Below are 21522 nucleotides of genomic sequence, written 5' to 3'. Positions count from 1 at the left end.
AAATCGATGGCAGGCGGTGGTGGCACACGCCTTTAATCCCAGCACTTGGGAGGCAGAGCCATGCGGATCTCTGTGAGTTCGAGGCCAGCCTGGTCTAGAGTAAGATCCCAGACAGGCACCAAAACTACACAGAGAAACCCTGTCTTGAAAAACCAAAAGAAAAAAGAAAATTGACATAAGTAAATAAATTTAAATTTAAAAAATAATTGCCATCACATCTTTATTGCATACCCAGGTGAATAACTTATCTTACAACAAATGCATCCCACCCCAAGAATAGACACTGCTCGCTTGCGGAGTTCGAGGTGGGCGCAGGATAGATCTATTACTGAGACAACGGGAGGGAGGAATGTGTGTCAGGAATGTATGGCAAGAACAAGGCTGAAATTCTCCTGGCAGGGAGAAACAGGCCTTGTCTCCTCCAGGAATGTCCAGAAGAGCTCCTGGAAAGCACAGGAGGTCTGGGGTCGGCAGCAAGTTTGGAGGTGATAGGCGAAGGACACCCTTGTAAATCAGCGTCCACGCTGCTGAGGCCATCGTGGGCAGTGCACTGAGTAGACACTTAGTGACCTTTAGCCTCTCCTACCCAGGCAGGAAGGCCTAGGAGGGCGGAGCCAGGCCAGCTTCCAGGGTGGACTGATACGGACCAGGTGGAGACCCACCCACCCCTTTCTGGGTTTGTGCAAACTGCAGTTCCGCTCTGTGCCAAGTGATCTTCACGGAACCCACCCTGGCTTAGATGAACCGGCTTCCGAAGATGAGCAAGTCAGTGAGGAGTCAGATGAGCAGATGTTTCCTGACATTCAGGGGAGAGGGGAGAGTCCCGCCTTGAGTTGCCCAAGACTCCCACCTCCAAGAAGTATCCTAAGAATGGGGACAAAGAAAAACCGGAACACTGCGAAGAAGCAGTCTGTTAGTGCAGCGAGCGGCCCCAGACGGAAGGACAGCAGTGTGCTGGGAGCAAGTCTCTCATGTACAGTTCCCCTAGGACACGGTTCACATCTGCAGGACTCCTGGCTGGACCTGCTGCCTGATTCTGGTTGTCCCAATCTTCTCCAGAGAGTTAGCTGTCCCCTTTCCGTCCTTCGTAGTCGTTGTACGGACTGGCGGGGGTCTGCGCCCTCGGGATAGAGAAATCCTTTCGAGGACTCCGATTCTGTAAAGGAAGCAATCATATGGTTAAACCTTCTATGGCCAGCTCAGTGAAGCTCCAGTGCCCTTCTCGAAAGATCTCTGAGGTCCTCTCCGACCCTCTGTGCTACCCCAACCCCAAGAGGCACGGTGGAGGAAAGAAGACATGCCACCCTTCATGATGGCCACTTGGGAGCCACTAAAATTGTGACAATATCTATTCTCCAAGGACAACTGTCCCTGGGAGTGGGGGAGTGAGGAATGATAAAAGGCACTTACCTGCAGCTGAAAATGAGTGGAATAAGGTGCATAGAGTGTGTCCCCTGTCTCCTCAAGACCTGAAACAGAGGGAGAGGAGAAACTGAGGCACCTGGCCACCCCTGTGTTTCCTCCCTGTATCACTTGTCGTAGTGTCTCTGACAGTTGGTCCCTTTGGGCCGCAGCAGTTCAAATTTCTTGCAGGGAAAGACCATGCCTTCCAGCTCCAAACCAAGCCCAGCCGTATCCTGGGGCCACAGGGACTTATTCATTTCCTAAACTGGGAGGAGTTTATGAGTGACTGTATTCTGTGCATTTGGGGGAAATCACAAGGTGTTTGAACTTGAGCTGGCTTTAAAACAAGTCATTCATTTCCTGACAAATTTATCAGCCTCCATCCCCTTACTAAACACTTCTTGACTTAAGATAGTGTGAGGACCTGGGCACGGTGGTGCACACCTATAATCCCAGGACCTGGGAGGTGGATGCAGGAGGATCAGAAGTTCAAGGTCATCTTCAACTACACAGTGAGTTCCAGCCCAATCCGAGCTCCATGAGACCCTGTCTCAAAAACCAAAATAGGTGCTGTCAAGGTATGTCAGTGGGTAAAGGCACTTCCTGCCCAGCCGAATGACCTGAGTTCCATCTCAAGATCCACATGGTAGAAAAACCCGGGAACTTGTCCTTTGACCTCCACATACATGTGTGTGATAACAGAGAGAGAGAGAGAGAGAGAGAGAGAGAGAGAGAGAGAGAGAGAGAGAGAGAGAATAAATAAGCAGTATTAAAATTTTTAGACTAAAAATAAATAAATAAGCAAAGATATTATGAAGACAGCTGTGCCCTGCCCTGTGAGATGTACAACAAATACACAAATCACTACTGAATGAGGCAAAAGCTAACAAGAGTGTCTCAGTTCTACAGACACACATACATGGTGGAGCCATTTCTCAGACCGACTGGGGAATGCTGGACCCTGAAGCAGGCAGAAGACCACATCAGACAAGGAGCTGCAACCTTACCAGTCATAGAGGCTGGAGGCCAGGGATGACATGATTTGTCTAGGCTGAGACAGGCTTCCGTTGTGGAAGACCTCATTGCTTATGCAGACCCGACACAACAGGATGTGGGGAGCCAGTGAGAAATGTGCGCAGCAACAGACAGTGACCAGAAAGATGTCTGAGAAAGGAAGCAGCCAGGGGCCCAAAACATGAAAGGCAAGCCTTCAGTCCAAAAACAGAGGTGGGAGCATTAGCCTATAGAGGCCAATCTGCTCTTCACAGGGAGTTCTAGGACAGCCAGGTCCACATAGCAAGACCCAGCCTCCAAACAGGGATGTCTTTTATACATGAGACCAACCTCAACCACATACCACTGGGGGTTTTCCTCTCTTGTATACCTTTTTATTCTGGTTCAGCCTGTGTGGAATTGTGTAGAAAGTACTAGACAAACACTCAAGAGGCTAGCTTCCAGTCCTGCTTGACTACAGCTGGATCTTTCAGGGAGCTACTAAGAGACTGTCCTGAGTCTCAGAAGAGACTTTGGGTGTTTGAATAGTAAATAGGCTATGGGGACTTGTGACACCGGACTGAGTGCGCTTGGCATTATGGTATGGCCATGAGTAGACTGGTAGGGCCAGGGAGTGGGTGCGGTGGTTTGAATGAGGATGTCTCTCATAGGCACAGATGTTCAAATACTCCGTCTCTAGTTGGTGGAACTATTTGGGGAGGATTAGCGGGTGCAGCCTAGTTGGAGGAAGTACATCACTGGGGCTTTGAGAGGTTAGAGCCTCACCCCACCCACGTTCAATCAGTTCACTCTCTGCTTCCTGTTTGTGTTTGAAGATGTGTGCTCTCGGCTTCCCTGACGTGATGGACTCTTCTCCCTCTGGAATCAGATGCCGAAATGGTTTGCTTCAGGTGTTAGTGTTTTGTCAAAGCAACAGAAAAGTAACTAATACAGATGTTGGTTTACTCAAGATCAGAATCTGTAAATAGCCTGTGAGCTCCTTATAGCTTGGGGGTTCTGTTGGGGGGGGGGGTGTTGTTTGGATTCCAGATCTCTTTATTTTAATTTTATATGTATAAGTGTCTTGCCTGCACGGAAGTACACTGCATGTGTGTCTGGTACTCATGGAGGCGACAAGAGGGTACCAGATTCCAGGAGCTGGAGTTGCCAATGGTTGTGAACGTCAGTGTGAGTGCTGGGAAACAAACCCGGTCCTCTGCAAAAGCAGCAAGTCCTCTTCACCGTGAGCCACCCCTCCAGCCCCTGGTTTGGTTTGTGTGCTTGTCTGCTTGTCTGTTCTTTTGTTTTCTGAGACAGGATCTCATGTACCCCAGACTGACAATGAAATTCTGATCCTCTCCTCTCTGCCTCCCAAGTGCTCACTATAGGGATGAGCCTCCACACCCCGGGATTCTTACAGTTAGAACCCAGGATTCTTCCTCTCCTCTGTCTGCCTTTTCTCAGTTTTTGCTTCTGGGTTTGGGGGTGTTTTGGTGTTTATTTTGGTCCCTGTCTCTATTCCTCCTTTCCATAACTGGGATTATAGGGTGGCTCCAGGTGCCTTGGCTGGGATTACAGTCTTACTGAGACAAAATCAGGAGACATTAGGGCAGTTGGGAAATGTCCTTTTGCTGTGAAGGGAATGGATGGTGTGATGTCTAGAAAATTACAGGTTTTACAGCTAGGAATGTTTTGTGGGGTTTTTGTTTTGTTTTATTTTATTTTGTTTTGTCTTTGAGATAGGGTTCCTCTATGTAGCTCTGGCTGTCCTAGAACTCACTATGTAGACCAGGCTGGCCTCGAACTCACAGAGATCCACCTGTCTCTGCCTCCCAAGAGCTGGAATTAAAGGCGTGCACCACCACTGCCTGGCTTCTTTTTGTGTTCTTGAGACCACCTCATGTACCCCAGGCTGGCCTTGAAATCCACATGTCACCAAAAATCATCTTGAACTTTTGATCCTCCTGCCTCTACTCCCCAAGTGCTAGGCTTATAAGTGTATGCCACCATACCCACTTTAAGTAGTGCTGAAGGCCCTCTCTGACTTTTCATTCATGCTTAAACAAGCTCTGTACTGACCTTCATGCCCAGGCCACAAAGGTTTTGGTGTTCTGAGAGAGTCTTTCTACATGACCCAGGCTGATGTTAAACTCACAATCCTCCTGCCTCCATCCCCAAAGTGCTGAAATCAGAGCGGGGTGTATGTGTGTGTGTGTGTGTGTGTCTGTGTGTGTGTGTGTGTGTGTGTACACATGAGCCTGCACTACCATGCCCAACTTCTCCCCTCATCTTTATACCTTGGGTGATTTCCTCTTGGGAGTAGGCTCTGTTCTCTACACCATAGCTCTGCTTCATGAGCTGAGGTTGACAGAAAGCATCTTCAACTGGGTAATCTGTGGGACTTCGTTGCCTCGGGAGCCGTAGAAACTCGGGGAAGACATAAAATGCGAGGAAAACCCAGCCATTGGCAACCAAGGCTGTGCTGAGAATGGTGTCGTCCCACTCAGGGCCGATGTCAGGAATCAGGAGCAGGACGATCCAGGCTACCCAGACGGCAATGGAGAGGAATGAGGTGACGCATATGTGGGCCCCGTGCCTCTTCCAGCCAGAGAAGGATCCGCAGAAAATGAAGAAGGATGTGAGGAAGGTCAGCACCATCAAGAAGAGCACGTAGATGAGCAGCATGACGAAGTCCTCGTTGCGCCGAGGGGCGGGCATCTCGGGGAAGACATTGACGTCGGTCCTGTTCATGGTGAGGACCAGGTATTCAATGGCAATAACGTCCTGGACCAGGCTGAAACCCACCGCCAGGCTCAGGATCACAAGCCACGACATGGGCTTCCACCCTCTGACCAGCTTGATCAAGTTGAAAGCATGGACCAGGAGGCAAGAGAAGCAGATGGCGAAGAGGACACCAAAGAGGAAGAAGCGCGTGGGTCCTGTGACCCCGTCCAGCTTGATGATGAAGGCGAAGGTGAGGCCAAAGACCCCTAGCACTCCCAGAAGGAAGAGGAACTGGGTGGGGAGCATCTTTCGCCTGTTGGAGTCCTGCACTTTGCAGATGAGGACCAAGAGGGCAAACATGAAGGCCACTGTGGCCACAGCCCCCACTGCGGCCAGTGTCTCCAGGGCGATGCCCCAGCCTTCGGCCAGGTCACAAAGTCTGTAGTACCGGGAATCCAGGTCGGAGCGGCAACCACTAGGGGCAGCCATTCTTGGTGGTCCTGCAATTTATTAATTAAATAATTATTAATAATTTATTAATTGATTTATTAATTAAAAAATTATTAATTAAAATTAAAAATTTATTAATTAAAAAAAGAGGAGGAGAAGGAAGATGAAGAGGAGGAGGAGGAGGAGGAGGAGGAGGAGGAGGAGGAGGAGGAGGAGGAGGAGGAGAAAAGCATTATTAGGAACCAGGCAAGCCTCTGAGACACAAGATGGACATGGGACTGTGTTTACTGTCTCCTTGTAAACTTGCTACATTAAAACTAACCCAGGGGAGGGACTCAGGCCTCACTCTCTGGGAGTCTACAGGTAGCTAACATTGCTGGGAGGGTAAGATAGTTTTCTTTTGTGATAGAGCCACTGGTAAGTGTTCATGCTTCTGTAAGTAACCCTGATTAAACTCCCTGGACCCACCCCCACCCACCCCTACACATCCACACACCCACACCTGCAGAAGCTAATTTTTCTGTACCTCTGTGACAAATTCTAAGGGCCAATGAAGAGAGGGAATGAATTTTATATTTCCCATTTAACTACTAATCTCTTTTGATTTGGTTTTGTTGTTGTTTGTTTTTTAATTTGGGTTTGTTTTTTGTTTTGTTTCATTTTTATTACTCTTGCTATATGAGGTATGGCCTCTCTATGTATCCCTGATTAGCCTGGCACTTGATATGTGCCCCAGTTGGCCTTGAACTTAGGACGATCCTCCTGCATCAGTCTCTTAAGTGCTGAGATTGCAGGTGTGAGCTTCCATGACCAGTTTGGAGGGTTATTGGCTTATTGTCTGTCTTTTGAGAAAGATCTTTCTATAAAGCCCAGGCTGGCCTCCAATTCTCTGTCTTCATCACTCAACCTCCCACATACTGGAAAGGCTAGAAGCTCCCAGCTGAGGGATGACCCACAAACAGGGGACCTGCTCACCCATTACAATGGGAGACTGCCTACATGATGGACCACAGCTGACTTCCTGTCTGCCCTTAACTCCTGGGGGGGGGGGAGCCTGGTTTTTTCTTTTGGTCCCACACTCTCATTGCCCAAACCCATGACTTCTAAACACTCTGCACAACAGGAAGACAAACTACAAAAGAGATAGGGATTTTCATACGGCGAAGCCTGTGTCAGAAAGACACTAAAATTCAACACGGCTAGATATGGCTGTCTACGATCCTGAAAGTCTTAATAAACTAAAAGATCCTATCTTTACTGAGTTACTAAGACTTCTTCTACACTCCCCCTTTTGCTTTATTGTTTGTTACTTGTACGTGGAATTTTTTTCTCATTAGTTTTTCTTTCTTATTTTCTGTTTTGTTGTATTGTTTCTTGAGGCAGGGTCTCATGTAGACTAGGCTGGCCTCAAACGAGCTTTGTAGCTAAGGGTGGCCTTGACCTCCTGTTCCTCTGCTGGCTCCTCCTGAGTGCTGGGATTACAGGCCTGCACCAACGTGCCTGCTTTCTTTCTCTCCTTAGCTTTCTCCCCCCCCCAACCCCCCTGTGGGTTTGCTCAGTCTTCAGCAAGTCAAGAGTACACTCAAGAGTCCGGGGGTGGATTCTACAACCAGCTCTGATCTGGCTGGGAAGAGTGGAGTCAGAGAGGCCAACTCTTTGGAGAAGCATAAGCCTCCTCTAGTGCGGGATACAGAACAGGGAGGGAGAAGTCAGAAATGAGAGGGAAGCCGGGCTTGGGAAGCATTGAATGGAACCAGTACACAGCATCAGCTGAATCAGGGCCTCTTTCCAGGAAGCAGAAAAAACTGAGTCCGAGTGTCCTTACCACATAGCAATGCTTGCAGATGATACTTTCTGGCCATGTTACACGGAGTGCCTACTGCTGTGGGACACTGTGCCCATCCAAGAAATAAGGACCACCCTTCCTTCTCAGATCCCATGTCTTTATGATCAATTCAAGAGGCAGAGCGAGCCATTTCTCAGTAACCCAAAGAGCAGCCTCATCAGCATGGACAGAATTCAAATACCTACCTTCTCTAATGATGCACACAAAACCTAAAATAAAAATACTTAGTCAGCTAAGGCAGGAGGATTACTGTGAGTTGGAGGCCAGACTGTACTACAAGTTTTAAATTAGCTTGGGCTAAAGAGTGAGACCCTGCCATGAATAAATAAATAAAAAGTTAGGTGAGACAAGCCATCCTACCAAAATTATTTTCTTCATATAGTAACAAGCAAATAAATATGTAGATGATTAACATATATACACATGAATTCACTTATGTAAATGCATACTATATACATTGAATTTTTAAGGGTTTATTATTTTTAATTATGTGCATGCATGTGTCTATGTGTGGGTATGTGCATGTGAGTGCAGGTACTCTCAAAGGCCAGGAGAGGGTGCCAGAGCCCCTGGAGCTGGAGTTACAAGCACTTGAGTACCATGAGTGAACTGAACTCCAGTCCTCCAGAAGAGCAGCAGCGCGGTTGGTTTGCTGCTGAATCGTCTCTCCATCCCCACACACCAGAACTTTGTGTGCAGTGTGCTACAATAAATGTTTGACTCTGGCTCCTGAGCTCTTAACGAAATCTGGCTCGCTAAGGTTCTCTTTACATTTTACAACGAATCATTCAACAATGTTCACTGCTGTGGTCTCTGTAGACTTCTCCCCTCCCACTCCACAGCTCAGCTGAACCTCAGGCCCCACTGTGAGAGAATAAGAGAGTGGAAACTACCAGACATGGCTGTACACGCCTATAATCCCAGCATTTAGAAGGGGGAGGTAGGAAGATCGGGAGTTCAAGGCCAGCCTCTGCTGCATATTGAGTTGGAAGCCATCCCGAACTACACAAGACTGCGGGTGGCTCAAAACTCCAGACAACAGAAGGTCACTTGTCAGACTAAGGCTTTAAATGGCATCTTGGAGGGTTTGGGGGTTAGATAAGGTAGTTAGCATAGCGTGCCCATGGTTGAATCCTGGTTGCTGCATAAGAGGGAGGGAAACCAGAAAAGATCCATACTCACAGGCTTCCTGCTCCATGCTGTGAGATGCCCTATCATGTGATGTCTTGTGGTACCATGAGACTTTGCCAGCAACCCAGATGCTACCCCTCACTCTTGGGCCAAGCCACCCAGCCTCAGCTATTTCAATATAGCAATAAAAATAACATCAGCAGATTTCCTGAGTCCATTGTGTGCCAATCACAAGAACTCTGGACACAGAGTCTCATCTCAGAGTAGAAGGGCAAGACAAGGGACACAGGTCTGGCATGTCACCTCACCCCTCCCTGTCCTTTCAGATGCATCACAAAGGTCCCTGTTGGGAACGGTTCTTCTGTTTCTCCATGTTCTCTGACCCTCCTCGTCAACTGCCACCTCACCCCTCAAGGTTCTGCTGTCTGCGGACAAGCAGCTGTTAATCATAATGACTTGGTGTTTAGGAAGGACTTTGAACCTGATGACTGCAAACCTTGACAGAGGTCAGTGAACCCTGGCCGACATGACAGTTGCAGCACTGAACAAAGGGACAGAGGCTTTGGTCCCTGGCGTCACTGTAGCTGGGCAGGAGTGCACCCTGCTTGGCATCTCCCAACTCCGAAGACCAGAGCTCACTAAGGGCAGGTGGTGGTATGTGTTTTAAATATCAAGCACCCATCTAGTTAGTTGTGTGCGTGCGTGTGTGTGTGTGTGTGTGTGTGTGTGTGTGTGTGTGTGTGTGTGTTATGTATTGAACCCAGGGCCTCATACATACTAGGTATGTGCTCTACCCCTAATGCCAGAAATAATCTTTTAGAAAACCTTTATGTTTGATTGTTTGTTTGTTTGTTTGTTTGTTTTTAATGACCCAATGCATTTCATTGGGCTGCATATAGGAAGACGTAGTTATTGAAGAAAATGCCTACCTCCTGACCCTCCAGCCCTACCAACCAGTAACTACGCACACATCCTCAGCGAGGTGTGGGGCCTTGAGAGTTCCTCGCCTTTCATAATAGGGTGTGGACGAGCACTGATTTGGTTTTTTGAGACAGGGTCTCCTGCAGCCCAGACTAGCATCAAACTTGGTCCTTCCTCTCCCTCCCAAGTCCTGGGATTACGGGCCTGCACCACCCCAAGCAGCAGCAACAGCAAAAAGCCTTAGTGAGTATTTTGTGTGGGGGTGACTAATTTTTGGGGAATCACCAATATAATTCACCTATTAACCCTCCTCCACCCTTTTCCCAGCTGGCTGGGATTACTCACCAAGTCTAAAAGTGTCCTAAGTACTTTGAATTTAGTCAGCGAACACAAAACTCACTTTAAGAAGCAAGGATGGGCCGGGCGGTGGTGGCGCACGCCTTTAATCCCAGCACTCGGGAGGCAGAGCCAGGCGGATCTCTGTGAGTTCGAGGCCAGCCTGGGCTACCAAGTGAGCTCCAGGAAAGGCGCAAAGCTACACAGAGAAACCCTGTCTCGAAAAACCAAAAAAAAAAAAAAAAGAAGAAGCAAGGATGTACTAAAAAGCTGCTGTGGCACCAGAATACGGTCCTGAGAAAAGAAGAAACCAGGAAGGTGTCGAACACAGGTTCTCAGCTTTGTTGTAGGGTTTTTCTTTTCTCTTTTCTTTTCTTTTCTTTTCTTTTCTTCTTCACACCTATTTATTTACTCACAGATTTGGAGCAGGGTGGCCATGCCACGGCACATGTATGGAGGTCAGAGGACAACTTGCAGGAATCAGTTCTCTCTTCCCACCATGCAGGTCCCAGGACTCAAACTCACGCTGTCAGACTTAGCAACGAGCACCTTTACCCACTGAGCCGTCTCCCTAGGCCAGCATATTTGTTTTTTGAGACAGGGTCTTACTTTAGCTGAGGCTGGCCTGGACTCCTGGCAATCCTCCTGCCTCAGACTCCTGAGTACATGGATTACAGACCTGAGGCACACAGGCTGCAGGATGGGAAATAACTTGGTGCTGCCTTAAATCCTTTTGGAATGAGCTGGGACAAGAAAGTAAGGTAGGAAAACACAATTGGAGAGTGAGGGTGGGGACGGGGAGGGGAGAGAGGGGAAGAGGGAGACCGGAAGGGAGGGTCTTTCTAAGTTCACTCCCAAACCCCGTTTCCCCTTCATAGGTGGAATGGTTTGAATATGAAATGTCCCCCATTGGCTCCTGTGTTTTCATAGTGGGTACCCAGCTGCGGGCCAGCCTTCCTGTAGAAGTGGGCCATTGAGAGTGAGCTTTTAGATGTCTTAGCCTAGCCCAACTTCCCGTCCACTCTCTGCTTCCTGATGGTGGGAACAACGTAACCAGCCACTCATCAACTCCTGTCACCACGCCTCCCCCACCACGAGGTGCCGTAGCCCCTCAAAACCCTTCCCCTTCTTCACGGGTCTTTCTCTGGTCACAGCAATCAGGGAGGTAACTAGCAGAATTGGGTTTCAGGGGCACTGCGTCTGGACCACGTCACTGAGCCCCCTGAACCTCTGTTTGCTCTCCTATGAAGCAAGGGAAGAGCTGCTGAACCAGGGAAACCGAGCCCTCGGTCAGCCACTGCTCACCCGCTGGGCGTTCCATGCAGGCAGCTTCCACATCTTTCTCCCAGCCCCACCTTGCTCCTCACCCCATCTCCCATCATTAAAATATGTATCGAAAACTTCTAGCCAATCCAAAACTGGGCCTAGGGGTGAGTGAGGTAAGGCCAAGATGGCCTGGGAGCCTTGGGGACAAAGACAAAGTCCTGTGAATAGTGCTGACCCTTGGCGTGGCCTTGACGTGTGGCACTGGCGTGTGTGTGTGTGTGTGTGTGTGTGTGTGTGTGTGTGTGTGTGTGTGTGTGTGTAAGGACAGACGGCAGCATTGGATCAGCCCTGGCTTCTGTCGTCCACTTCCAGACTCCTCCTCAGGACTCCAGTGGTAGGGCTCCCACAGACTTAGACCTGGACACTGCCTCTACATGGCCCTTCCTAGCGGATCTCCCAAATGGACATGTTGAGGATCTAAGACAGCTCAAAGTTGATTCTGTCTTCCTTCTTGTGAGAGTCACCTCACTCTGTCACCAAAAGTGACCACAGCTCCTTCCTTTGAGGACTGCCTTGGGGGTGATAACAAGATCTCAGCCCTGCAGACTTGTGACTCTGTAGCATTTTTATTTTCTCTATATTTTCAAATTGCTATATTCAGTCACAGTATCATGAGGAATTAAATGATATGTACTGCCACATACTGGATCGGCACTCTGCTGAGGGTTTATGCTTTACCATGCATTCTCATATATATATATATGTTTTACATATTATCTCATCTACTATCCTAATAACCTACTTACAGCTTAATTCTTGGGAGATAAAGTTAAGGATGAAGCTATGGTCCAGTGGATAAGGTGCTTGCCACATAAGCGTAAACACCTGAGTTTGATTCCCCAGGACCCAGTTAAAAGCCCAGCAGAGCAGCCTGTTGTGGAATATTAGTTATGAATGTGTTACATTCATTTATGTTGTGGAATATTTGTTTAATGATGCAAAGATGTGTTACATTCTTTTATACTGCATTAACTCTGTAAAGCTGTGTTACTTTCCCTGTCTAAAACAACTGATTGGTCTAATAAAGAGCTGAATGGCCAATAACTAGGCAGGAGAGAGAAATAGGCAGAACTGGCAAGCAGAGAGAATAAATGAGAGAAGAAGGAGAGGAGAAGTGAGAAAAGGAGAGGAGGAGGCCAGGGGCCAGTCACCCAACCACACAGCCAGCCATGGAGTAAGAAAGAGAGATAAATAGAATAGAGAAAGGTAAAAGCCCAGAGGCAAAAGGTAGACAGGACAATTTAAGTTAAGAAAAGCTGGCTAGAAACAAGCCAAGCTAAGGCTGGGCATTTATAAGTAAGAATAAGTCTCCATGTATTTATTTGGGAGCTGGGTGGCAGGCCCCTCAGAGAGCAAAGAGTAAAAATAAACCTACAGCAGCCTATAGGGAGAGGCAGGAGAATCTCTGGTCACTCTTGGGCCAGCTAGTCTGATGTATGTAATGGTGAACAACAAGAGACTCTGCCTCAAAGAAAGTAGAAGGTGGGATCAACACCTGAGGATGTCCTCTGGCCTCATCCCAAGGTGCAGGCACCTCACACATGAGCATAATTTTTTAAGTGATGAACTTATATATCCAGTGTCACAAAGGAAAGATATTTATAATTCTCTATTCGGCTAGGCTTGGAGGCCCATACCTATAATCCCAGGTACTCGCAAGAGGATTACAAGTTTGAGGTCTGCCTAGACTACATAGCAAACTCAAGGTCAGCCTGGGAAACTTAGTGAGAGCCTGTGTAAAATAAATACTTTTTTTTAATTAAATTATATGTGTGGAGAGCAGTGCAGAAGAGAAATGAATAAGGACAAACTATAAGGCCAGACATGATGGTGACTGCTTTGAAGACCAGTGGGAAGCAGAGAGGTGGTCAGATCTCTGAGTTCAAGACAAGCCTGGGCTACATAGTGAGACCCTATCTAAACAAAAAAAAAAAAAAGAACAAAGTATGACGTAAATGTCTGAAAATGCCCATAACCACACAAACACATAATTAAAAATAATAAAATAAATCTATTTTAAAATACATAAATTTCTTTCCAGAGGGCTGAGGCTGGGTAGAGTGGTTTCCTAGCAAACAATTTCATCCGTGGTTCACTTCCTCTCTCAGACTCCAGCACGGTCTCCAGAGCCTCCCCCCTCCCCCCAGCTTCTCTCTACAGACTTCACCCCTGCTTTTCAATGTCTCACACTGCGACCCTTTAATACAGTTTCTCAAGTTGTGGTGACCCCCACCCATAAAATTATTTTATTGCTATTTCGTAACTGTAATTTCTACCGTTATGAATCATAATGTAAATGTCTGATAAGCATGTCATCTGATATTGACCCCTGCAGAAGGGGTCTTGCTTGACCCACAGGTTGAGAACCACTGCCCCACACCATCATATAGTCAAGCTCTGACTGCCCACAGGTCTCCAGAACAAGCAACCCAGTGGGTAGTCAATCTCCCTCATCAACAAGCACTAAGTGGACAAATCCCACAAAACCAAAGCGTGGCTGCTGCCCTTAGAGAACCAACAGAGTAGGTCTGTCAGATGACTGACCAACCGTCCACCTAAGCAGTTGGGAATCACAGAGAGCGTGCACGTGGAAAACCGTGATCTCCCCTACCTAATCAGGATAAAGAGGAGGGAGGTGTAGTAGGACCTGGGAGAAGAGGCCTGAGAGACGACCAGAGGATGTGAGCTGATGGTGAAGGAGAGAGAGACCGGGAGGAATGCGCAGAGGGCTGGTCAGTTCCTAAACTATCTTGAGCAGCTTGGTGTCGTCATTGTCACAAGACTGGGAGCAGAGACACTAAGTCTAGCTTGGTTGGAAATGTAAGACATGCAAGTGAAGCTGTCTAGGATAATAGGAGCCCAAATTCTAGTAAAATTTTATTATGCATCTACATTGAATCCTCATGGCCCACTTTAACTCTTGTTCGTTTTTACACAGGGTCTCATGTAGCCCAGGCTGGTCTTAAACACACTACGTAGCTGAGGACGGCCTTAAACATCTTGATTCTTCTAACTCTACCTTCAAGCGGCAAGATTACAGATGTGAGCCACCATATCGAATATTTTATTACTCCCTTTGACAGCTGAGAAAACTGATCCAGGAAGAAATCAAATATTTGTCCAAGGCCATGTGGTTCTTTACATGTCTTTTATGGGTTTTTGACATATGAACATTACCCAAAAGCGTCTACTTTTATTTTTTTAAACAAAAGTTTTAAAGTGTGTGTGTGTGTGTGTGTGTGTGTGTGTGTGTGTGTGTGTGTGTGTGTGAGACACATGTGTACAGGTGTTCACAGAGGCAAGAGAGGGTACCTGTCAGACCCTCTGGAACTAGAGTCACAATCGGCTGTGGCATACATACCCAATGAGGATTCTGGGAACTGAGCTCAGGTCTTCAAAAGAACAAGTGTCTTAACAACTGAGCCGTCTCTCCAGCCCCTCCCTCCCTCTCTCCTTCCCTCCCTTTCTTTCTTTCTTTCTTTCTTTCTTTCTTTCTTTCTTTCTTTCTTTCTTTCTTTCTTTCTTTCATTCATCTTTTTGGCTTTTCAAGACAGGGCTTCTGTGTGCAGCCCTGACTGTCCTGGAACTGGATCTGCAGATCTAGCTGGCCTTGAACTCAGAGATCTGCCTGCCTCTGCTTCTTGAGTGCTGAGATTAAAGGCGTGTACCGCCAAGCCTTTCTTTGCTTTTTTAAAGACAGGGTCTGGACATGTAGATAACCTAAACTGACCTCAAACTCACAATCCTCCTGCCTCCATCTCTTGAGTGCCAGGATTCCTGGTGTACACTACCACGCCCGACATTCCAAAAGTGTTTTCTATGTGAATCGGAATTCGGGGTTGTTCGGGGGGCCTTCTCATACAAAACCATGCTTTGTGCCTCAAGTACATGAAATTATTCTAGTCAGAAAGTCCCTTCCCCTCCTGCTCACAATCCAGTGGTATTTCTTCAAAGTGTGGTCCCAATTTAATCTCTACTGGGAATTTTTACCACATTATTATTAATCCACCTCACTCTGAATGTCTAGATCTCTTCCTAGACTTGACAATAAAGTACTCGTTTCCTATGTGCCCAGTAGTAACTGTACATTACAGCAGTGCTCACCAGCCTGCTGGATAACAAGTTCCATGAGGACACAGCGCTGGTGGCTGGTGGCATCTCTCTATACATGTTCTACGCAGCGGACCTGAGCAAGTATTTTGGACTACGATTAATTGCTGAATCCTCCAGTGTGAGTAATGGTGATGAAGTATTTACTTGAGACAGGGTCTCACAGAGCTGGGGCTCCCAACCCTCCTGCCACGGGCTCCCAGGTAATGGGCTCTCGTTTGTGAGCCAACACACCCAGGTAAAGGAGTAAGAAATTTTAAGACGAATCTGTGCTGATGTTTTCTGACCCTCCTACTTTTATCCAGGCTGAGTCTTCCAAGGGAGGAGTCCCACAAAAAAATGTCTCTGCACTTGAAAAAGGATTAGTATAGATGGGAAGTACCTCTCTGCGAACCGTGGACTGGATGGCCATCCCATTTCCCATCACATAAACATGACACATCCTGGCAGCGTCCTGTGAATAATGCCTTACTAACATAACCGAGCTGGGTTTCTAGGTAGTGACGGAAGGAAAATACATCATCATGTAGCCAATGGAGACAAATTTGACAACAAGTTTCAGGCTCATTTTTCACTTTCATACAGTGCTCAAAGCAAGTAGACTTCAGATTAATGGGAATGTGCGATAAAACACTAGAAACCACTGTGCGTGACGGCATACCCCTGGGATCCCAGCGCTTTCAAGGCAGGTGGGTCTTTGGGAGCAGCCTGGTTTACATAATGAGCTCCAGGCCAGTCAGACATACATAGTAAAACCCAGTCTGAAAAAACAAAACAAACAAACAAACAAAACTGCCATGCATCATGGTAAAAAAGAAAAACACCATAACATAAAAATGTTTAAAACAAAAGCTACAGGAAACCAAAAGAAATAACCAAGTTATAGCCTTTTTTCTTGGTATCGTGTATGTACCCCATGTGTATGTGAGCATGTGCTTACATGCAGAGGCCAGAGGAGGACACTGAATGCCTTCCTCCACTGCTCTCTATCTTATTAGCTTGAGACCATCTCTCAGTATACCTGAAGCTCAATGTTCTGGTGGACTGGCTGGCTAGGAAACTCCCAGGATCTGCCCATCTCTCCCAGACCCGGGGTTACAGACATGCATGGCCATACACTGCTATGCCCCGGGTTTTACGCGGGTTCTTAGGAGTCTAACTCAGGTCTTCGGGCTCACGCATCAATCACTCTCATCCATCTGAGCCATCTCCTCAGCCCCCCTAGACTTTTAAAACCTGGTCCTTGGCAAACGTCATACATAAAATAAATAACCAACAAAATCTCAAAAATGTTCTCTGGATACTTCAATGGAAACACTGCCTATCTTCATACCATTCATATCTCCGGTGTTAAGCAAATAATTCAGACCCTCTGAAAGTCAAGCACTCTCTATAATGGCAGTAAGTAGTTTGGGCTTTAGAAGACATGACTTTGTAACATAAAAGCCACAAATAATACAAAAACAAATGAGCATTAATGTCCCCATAAAACTCTTTAATCCTCAGCACTTGGGAGGCAGAGGTAGGAGGATCTCAGTGAGTTCAAAGGCAGCCTGGTCTCCAAAGCAAGTTCCAGGACAGCCAGGACTGTTACACGGAGAAACTCTGTCTCAAAAAGATAGAAAGAAAAGAAAAGAAAGAAAAGGAAAAAAAGAAACTCTTTATTAAGAAGGAAAAACAAAGCTGCAGGTCATTTTGGACCACAGACCATAGTTTGCTACCCCTGCCTTACTGAAGGAATTTATCCAAATGGTCATGAATGTTTATCAAAAACTGAGTGTCATTTAGAACCCAAAGAATCTGAAAATCTAAAATAAGCAGGCAGACCCAGAGCGGTGGGTCACACCTGTTCTCCCAGCCACTTGAAACAGTCACAGTGGAGAAGCATTTGAGCTCTGGAGTCGGAAATGCTCCGGGGCACCTGATCTAGACTTGGTCTCAAAGCGAACGGAAGGAAAGAAGGAAAGAAAGCCATAAGAGCAAGAATAAAGTGGGCATGGTGATGCACGACTTGGTCTCAGCACGTGGGAAGCAGAGAGTTCAAGGCCAGCCTGCTCTATATGGTAAATTCCAGGCCAGCCTGAGCCACAATGAAACCTTGACTCAAAAAAAGGGGGGTGGGGGAGGGGTAAAAATACAAACCCTGATCTTTCGAGGGGTAGCTCAGGCCTGGAATCCCAGCACTGAGAAAACAGAAGAAAATCTGATTGGGGGCAACCTGGTCTACACAGTGAATTCCAGGCCAGTCAAGTCGATTAGAATCCCTTTCCTAAAACAGTAACAAGAGCTGAGAAGACGGCCCCATGGTAAAGGCGAGTTCCACACACAAGACACACGGTGGAAGAGTAAACCAGTTCCCTACGTTGTCCTTTGACCGTCCCATGTGCACTGTGGCATGCTCACACCTACAGACAGACAGGGGAGGAGGCTCACACAAACAAGAAAAAGGTTAGCCTTGCCCTGGAGGTCAGATCCCCTCCAATGAAAATCCTGTTCAGTTTGATCGCACCGTTCCCTCTGTGGATCTCCAGAAAGAACAAAGTCCACAATCAGCATTCCTCTTCACACTCTGTTATCCTCAATTACCTCTCAAGAATGGAATGGAATTGAAAATGCAAGTTTTCAACCACCCTCAGAAGGAGACCATGCAGCCACCGGAAAGCAAGCATCTACACACAGAAAACATGCTTGGGGCACCCCCAAAGACACCCTCGGCATAAGGACCTCAGGGAGCAGGTGGTTGCTTGATAAATCACATGTTTCTTGCAGAACCCAGGAAACATCGGACTGCCTGGGGCTAGGTAGAGACCTCTTCTTGGGAAATCACAGAGATGGCTCTGGCCATTCTGTTTGGGCCTGGAGGCCAGCCTCCATTTCTGCTTTGAACCTAGGGCAGTGCCTCCTAATCCTTCCTCCCCTTCCTTCTCTCTCTCAGTGGTGGCCAGCCCACAAACCCCTAAGGGTGGAGTGCTGGCCTCACCCTCCCTCCAAGTCCCCCAGCCATTGTGTCTGAAGTGGCTAAAGAATTCTCCTTCAGGAATGAGCTCAGAGCAGTGGCTGATTCCAAAGGACCCTTCACCAGGCTTCAACAAAAGAAGAAAGCTAGGCTGGAATGTTGGTCCTCCCAATTCCTGGATGCAGGCAGGCTTTGCCACTTAGGAGCCTTCACTACAGATGTTTAAGAGACAGTTTCGGTCAGGCGTGGTGACTGATACCTATAATCCCAGCCCTCTGGAAGCTGAGGCAGAAGGATGGTTATAAGCTTGAGGCCAGCCTGAATATCTAAAAAAAACAAAAACAGCAACCATGGTCTTCAGATTCAGTGAGATCAGCCAGCCTCCTGCTCCTGCCTTCCGCCATGCTTCTCCTCTGGGAAGATGAGCTTTGCACTTCTTGCCGGCCAGGCAGGAGTTAAAAGGGAGAAAAGTCTTGGAAAGTGGGGACACCAGGAAAAGTAAAGAGTGGGGTGGAGGAACACCAAGGGCTCCCCTTGTTTTTGCTCTGACACACACATGAGCCTGTGTTTCCAGGAAGATGTTACTCTTTTCGGGAAGTTACTTCCTTTGGGAAGGAAGCGGCTCACACTCTTTCCCTACCCACTCTCTTCATTCACAATCCTTGAAACTCAGATGGGAGCTGAAAGCTCAGTAACCACCCGTCTTTCGCCAGGGGCTCCCTAGCACCCGGGAGTAGCCTAGGGCACTTCAAGACGGATCTCATTTCATTTCAATATTTAAAAATATTGTTTTGTATTTTGAGACAGGGACTAATGTAGCCCAGGCTGACTTGGAACTCACTATGTAGTCGAAGCTGGCCTTGAACTCTTGATCCTTCTGCCTCTACCTCTCAGGTGCAGGATTACAGGCCTGTGTTACAATTCCTGACTGCTTGCTTGTTGGTCTTCCGCTCTGTCTTAGCCTGGGAAGCCCAGAGAACGTATTCCTCGAGGTGAGTGAAGGTAAAGGGATTCCTTTCTGGGTTTCATCCGTTTCTCCCAGGCAGCTGTAGTCCATCACAGGCTGTCCACACTCTCCTACCCCACCGGCTCCCCACTCTCGGGATTTAAAGCTGGGGCCCCGCGTGCCCCTCGGTACGCCCGCCCCTCTTACCTGGACGCCGCGGCTCTGCGGGTGAACCGAGAACTTGCAGCTCGCGCGTGGGAGGGAGGGGAGAGCGTGCGACCCCTGGCTGCTGGGCACGTCCCGGGACACCGATCCCGCCTTGGCCGCGCAGAGCAGTTATAAAGGCTTCTGTCGCCGGAGGGAGGGAGAGGGTGAGCCGAGGGACAGGGGGCGGGGGCGGGGCGGGGGGAGAGGACACGCCTAATCCAGTTCCGCGGCACTTCTCGCTGTTATGAAAATAAAGTCACCGTGCCAGAGAGTGAACCGAAAGCCTCCCTGACGTCAGAAGCACAGTCACTCATAAAATAGGTGGCGGGGTTGTGGGGGAAGCACCCGCCGAGTCTGCCAGGCGCAGCTCCCCACGACGAGCGCTCCCGGCAGTCCCAGAGCGCCAGTAAGCAAAGGGCCACACGGTGAACCCAGCTGTGGATGGGCGCTGCCGGCTGTCACCTCCTGGAGGGAGCCACACCCATCCTCCCCGAGGTGGCCCCAAGGGCAAAGACCTAGCCAGCAGCTCCTTTGTTACTTTCTGCGGGAGACGTTGGTCTTTATTTCTCCTTGGCGTCACCTGTCTCCACCATCACTTCTTCCTCCGGTGTGCAGGGAGGAGCCAGGCTTAAACGAAAAGAGGTGCCCCCCCCCCCGTTATGGGTCCCCAGGTCAAGGCGAAGGAGGTAAAGACCAAGGAAAGGTCCCCTGGGGACCCAAAGATAGTTCAGCAAGGCCACTTGGTGGAACTGTGGTCGCATAACCAGGTTAGCATAGCCCTGGGCTGAGGGATCTTTCCCAACCACCTCTCCAAACGGTTGACAAAGCAGGCTGATAGCAACGAGCCTCCAGATAAAATTGTGAAACCAAGGAATTTGCCTTTGGTGTCTGATTCCACCTGTCTAGGCGGGTGCCCGCAGCTCTTCCATTATCGGGCCAGTCTGGCTGAAACTCACCTGCTCAGTGGTCACAAAGTCCTGGAATGTGTTATTGGGCCAGGTTCTACCCTGTCGCCTCGGTAGGCTGAGGGAATTGGACATTTAAGGTGGTAGGGAAGGCCTGGGGCAGTGGTTCTCCATCTTCCTAATGCTGTGGTCCGTTAATACAGTCCCTCACATTGTGGCCCTAACCATAAAATTATTTTCATTGCTACTCCAGAACTGTAATTTGGCTACTGTTATGAATCACAATGTAAATACCTGTGTTTTCCAGTGGTCTTAGATGACCAGTGAAAGGGTTGTTGGACTCCCAAGGGGTTTCCACTCATGGGTTGAGAACCACTGGCCTAGGGCAACCAAAAAACCTCCCTTCTTATCTCCACACCCTTAAATGCTTTTAAAATGTAAGGAGCTGGGCATGGGGGTACACCCCTGTAATCCAAGCACTTGGGAAACAGAAGCAGGAGGATCAGGAATCCAAGGCCAGTTTCTACTACACAGGGCTTTGAAATTTCTGAAGTCACCCTGGAATACAGAAGACCCGGTCTCCAAAAACAAAAACACAGGGTGCTTGCTGCAAATGGCAGCGTGTGCCTGTAATCTCAGCATTTGGGAGACGGGAACAGGAAGATGGCCACCAGCCTATACCACACAGGGGATGTGGGGCAGTGGGGGCCACTGGCAAGAGCCTGTCTCAAAAAGGCTTCAGAGACAGCCTAGCCAGGAAAGCATGTGCTGCTCATCCCGATAACCCAAAATCCACATGGTGGTCACCGAAGTCGAGAAGAGAACCAAGATTGCAAAGCTGTCCCCTGAGCTACACACAGTGACCGTGGTGAGTCACACACACACACACACACACACACACACACACACACACACACACACACACGGCATTAGAAAAAAAGACAACCAGACAGAAAGACTCTTCATGAGCTCATGTTATGGTGTGCAAGGTACTGAGTTCAAGCCCCGAGACCAGAATACTCTTGAGTCTTTGGAGACCATGCCCCTGTTGATCTCATGCCCAGGAAACCACAGCCAGTCCCTTAGCTTGGCCATTTCCCTAGAGGCCAGCAGGTCAGAGGTCTTCAAGCACACTCTTCCTCTCCTGGGGTTCACCAAGGGACAGGGGCCTGGGGAAAGTACTTTGAGAATGATGGGCCTGGAAAGGGCTTCTCTCTGAACTTCTACTATCTCGTCTATAAAAACCTGAACTAGACCATTGCACAAC

At 48.2% G+C, this 21522-nt stretch overlaps 1 protein-coding gene across 2 annotated transcripts; it reads right to left on the bottom strand.

Moving 5' to 3' along the window:
* Window positions 1–203: 203 nt before the first annotated feature.
* Gprc5a (G protein-coupled receptor class C group 5 member A) lies at window positions 204–19485 on the bottom strand. Of its 2 annotated transcripts, XM_076568096.1 has the most exons (5): window positions 19351–19479; window positions 19039–19159; window positions 4695–5621; window positions 1411–1469; window positions 204–1156 (listed from the first exon to the last, which is right to left on the bottom strand). In XM_076568096.1, exons 3-5 carry the CDS (start codon window positions 5608–5610, stop codon window positions 1064–1066), a joined length of 1068 nt encoding a protein of 355 aa, XP_076424211.1. In that variant the 5' UTR covers window positions 5611–5621; window positions 19039–19159; window positions 19351–19479; the 3' UTR covers window positions 204–1063. The 2 variants fall into 2 exon arrangements, with proteins under 2 accessions (XP_076424211.1, XP_006976592.3); XM_006976530.4 differs by lacking the exon at window positions 19039–19159 and having other exon boundaries at window positions 19351–19485.
* Between the last annotated feature and the right edge of the window lie 2037 nt (window positions 19486–21522).

This window comes from Peromyscus maniculatus, chromosome 3 (assembly GCF_049852395.1).
Source record: "Peromyscus maniculatus bairdii isolate BWxNUB_F1_BW_parent chromosome 3, HU_Pman_BW_mat_3.1, whole genome shotgun sequence".
NCBI classification, from domain to species: domain Eukaryota; kingdom Metazoa; phylum Chordata; class Mammalia; order Rodentia; family Cricetidae; genus Peromyscus; species Peromyscus maniculatus.
This window is presented reverse-complemented; position numbering and strand designations above follow the sequence as displayed.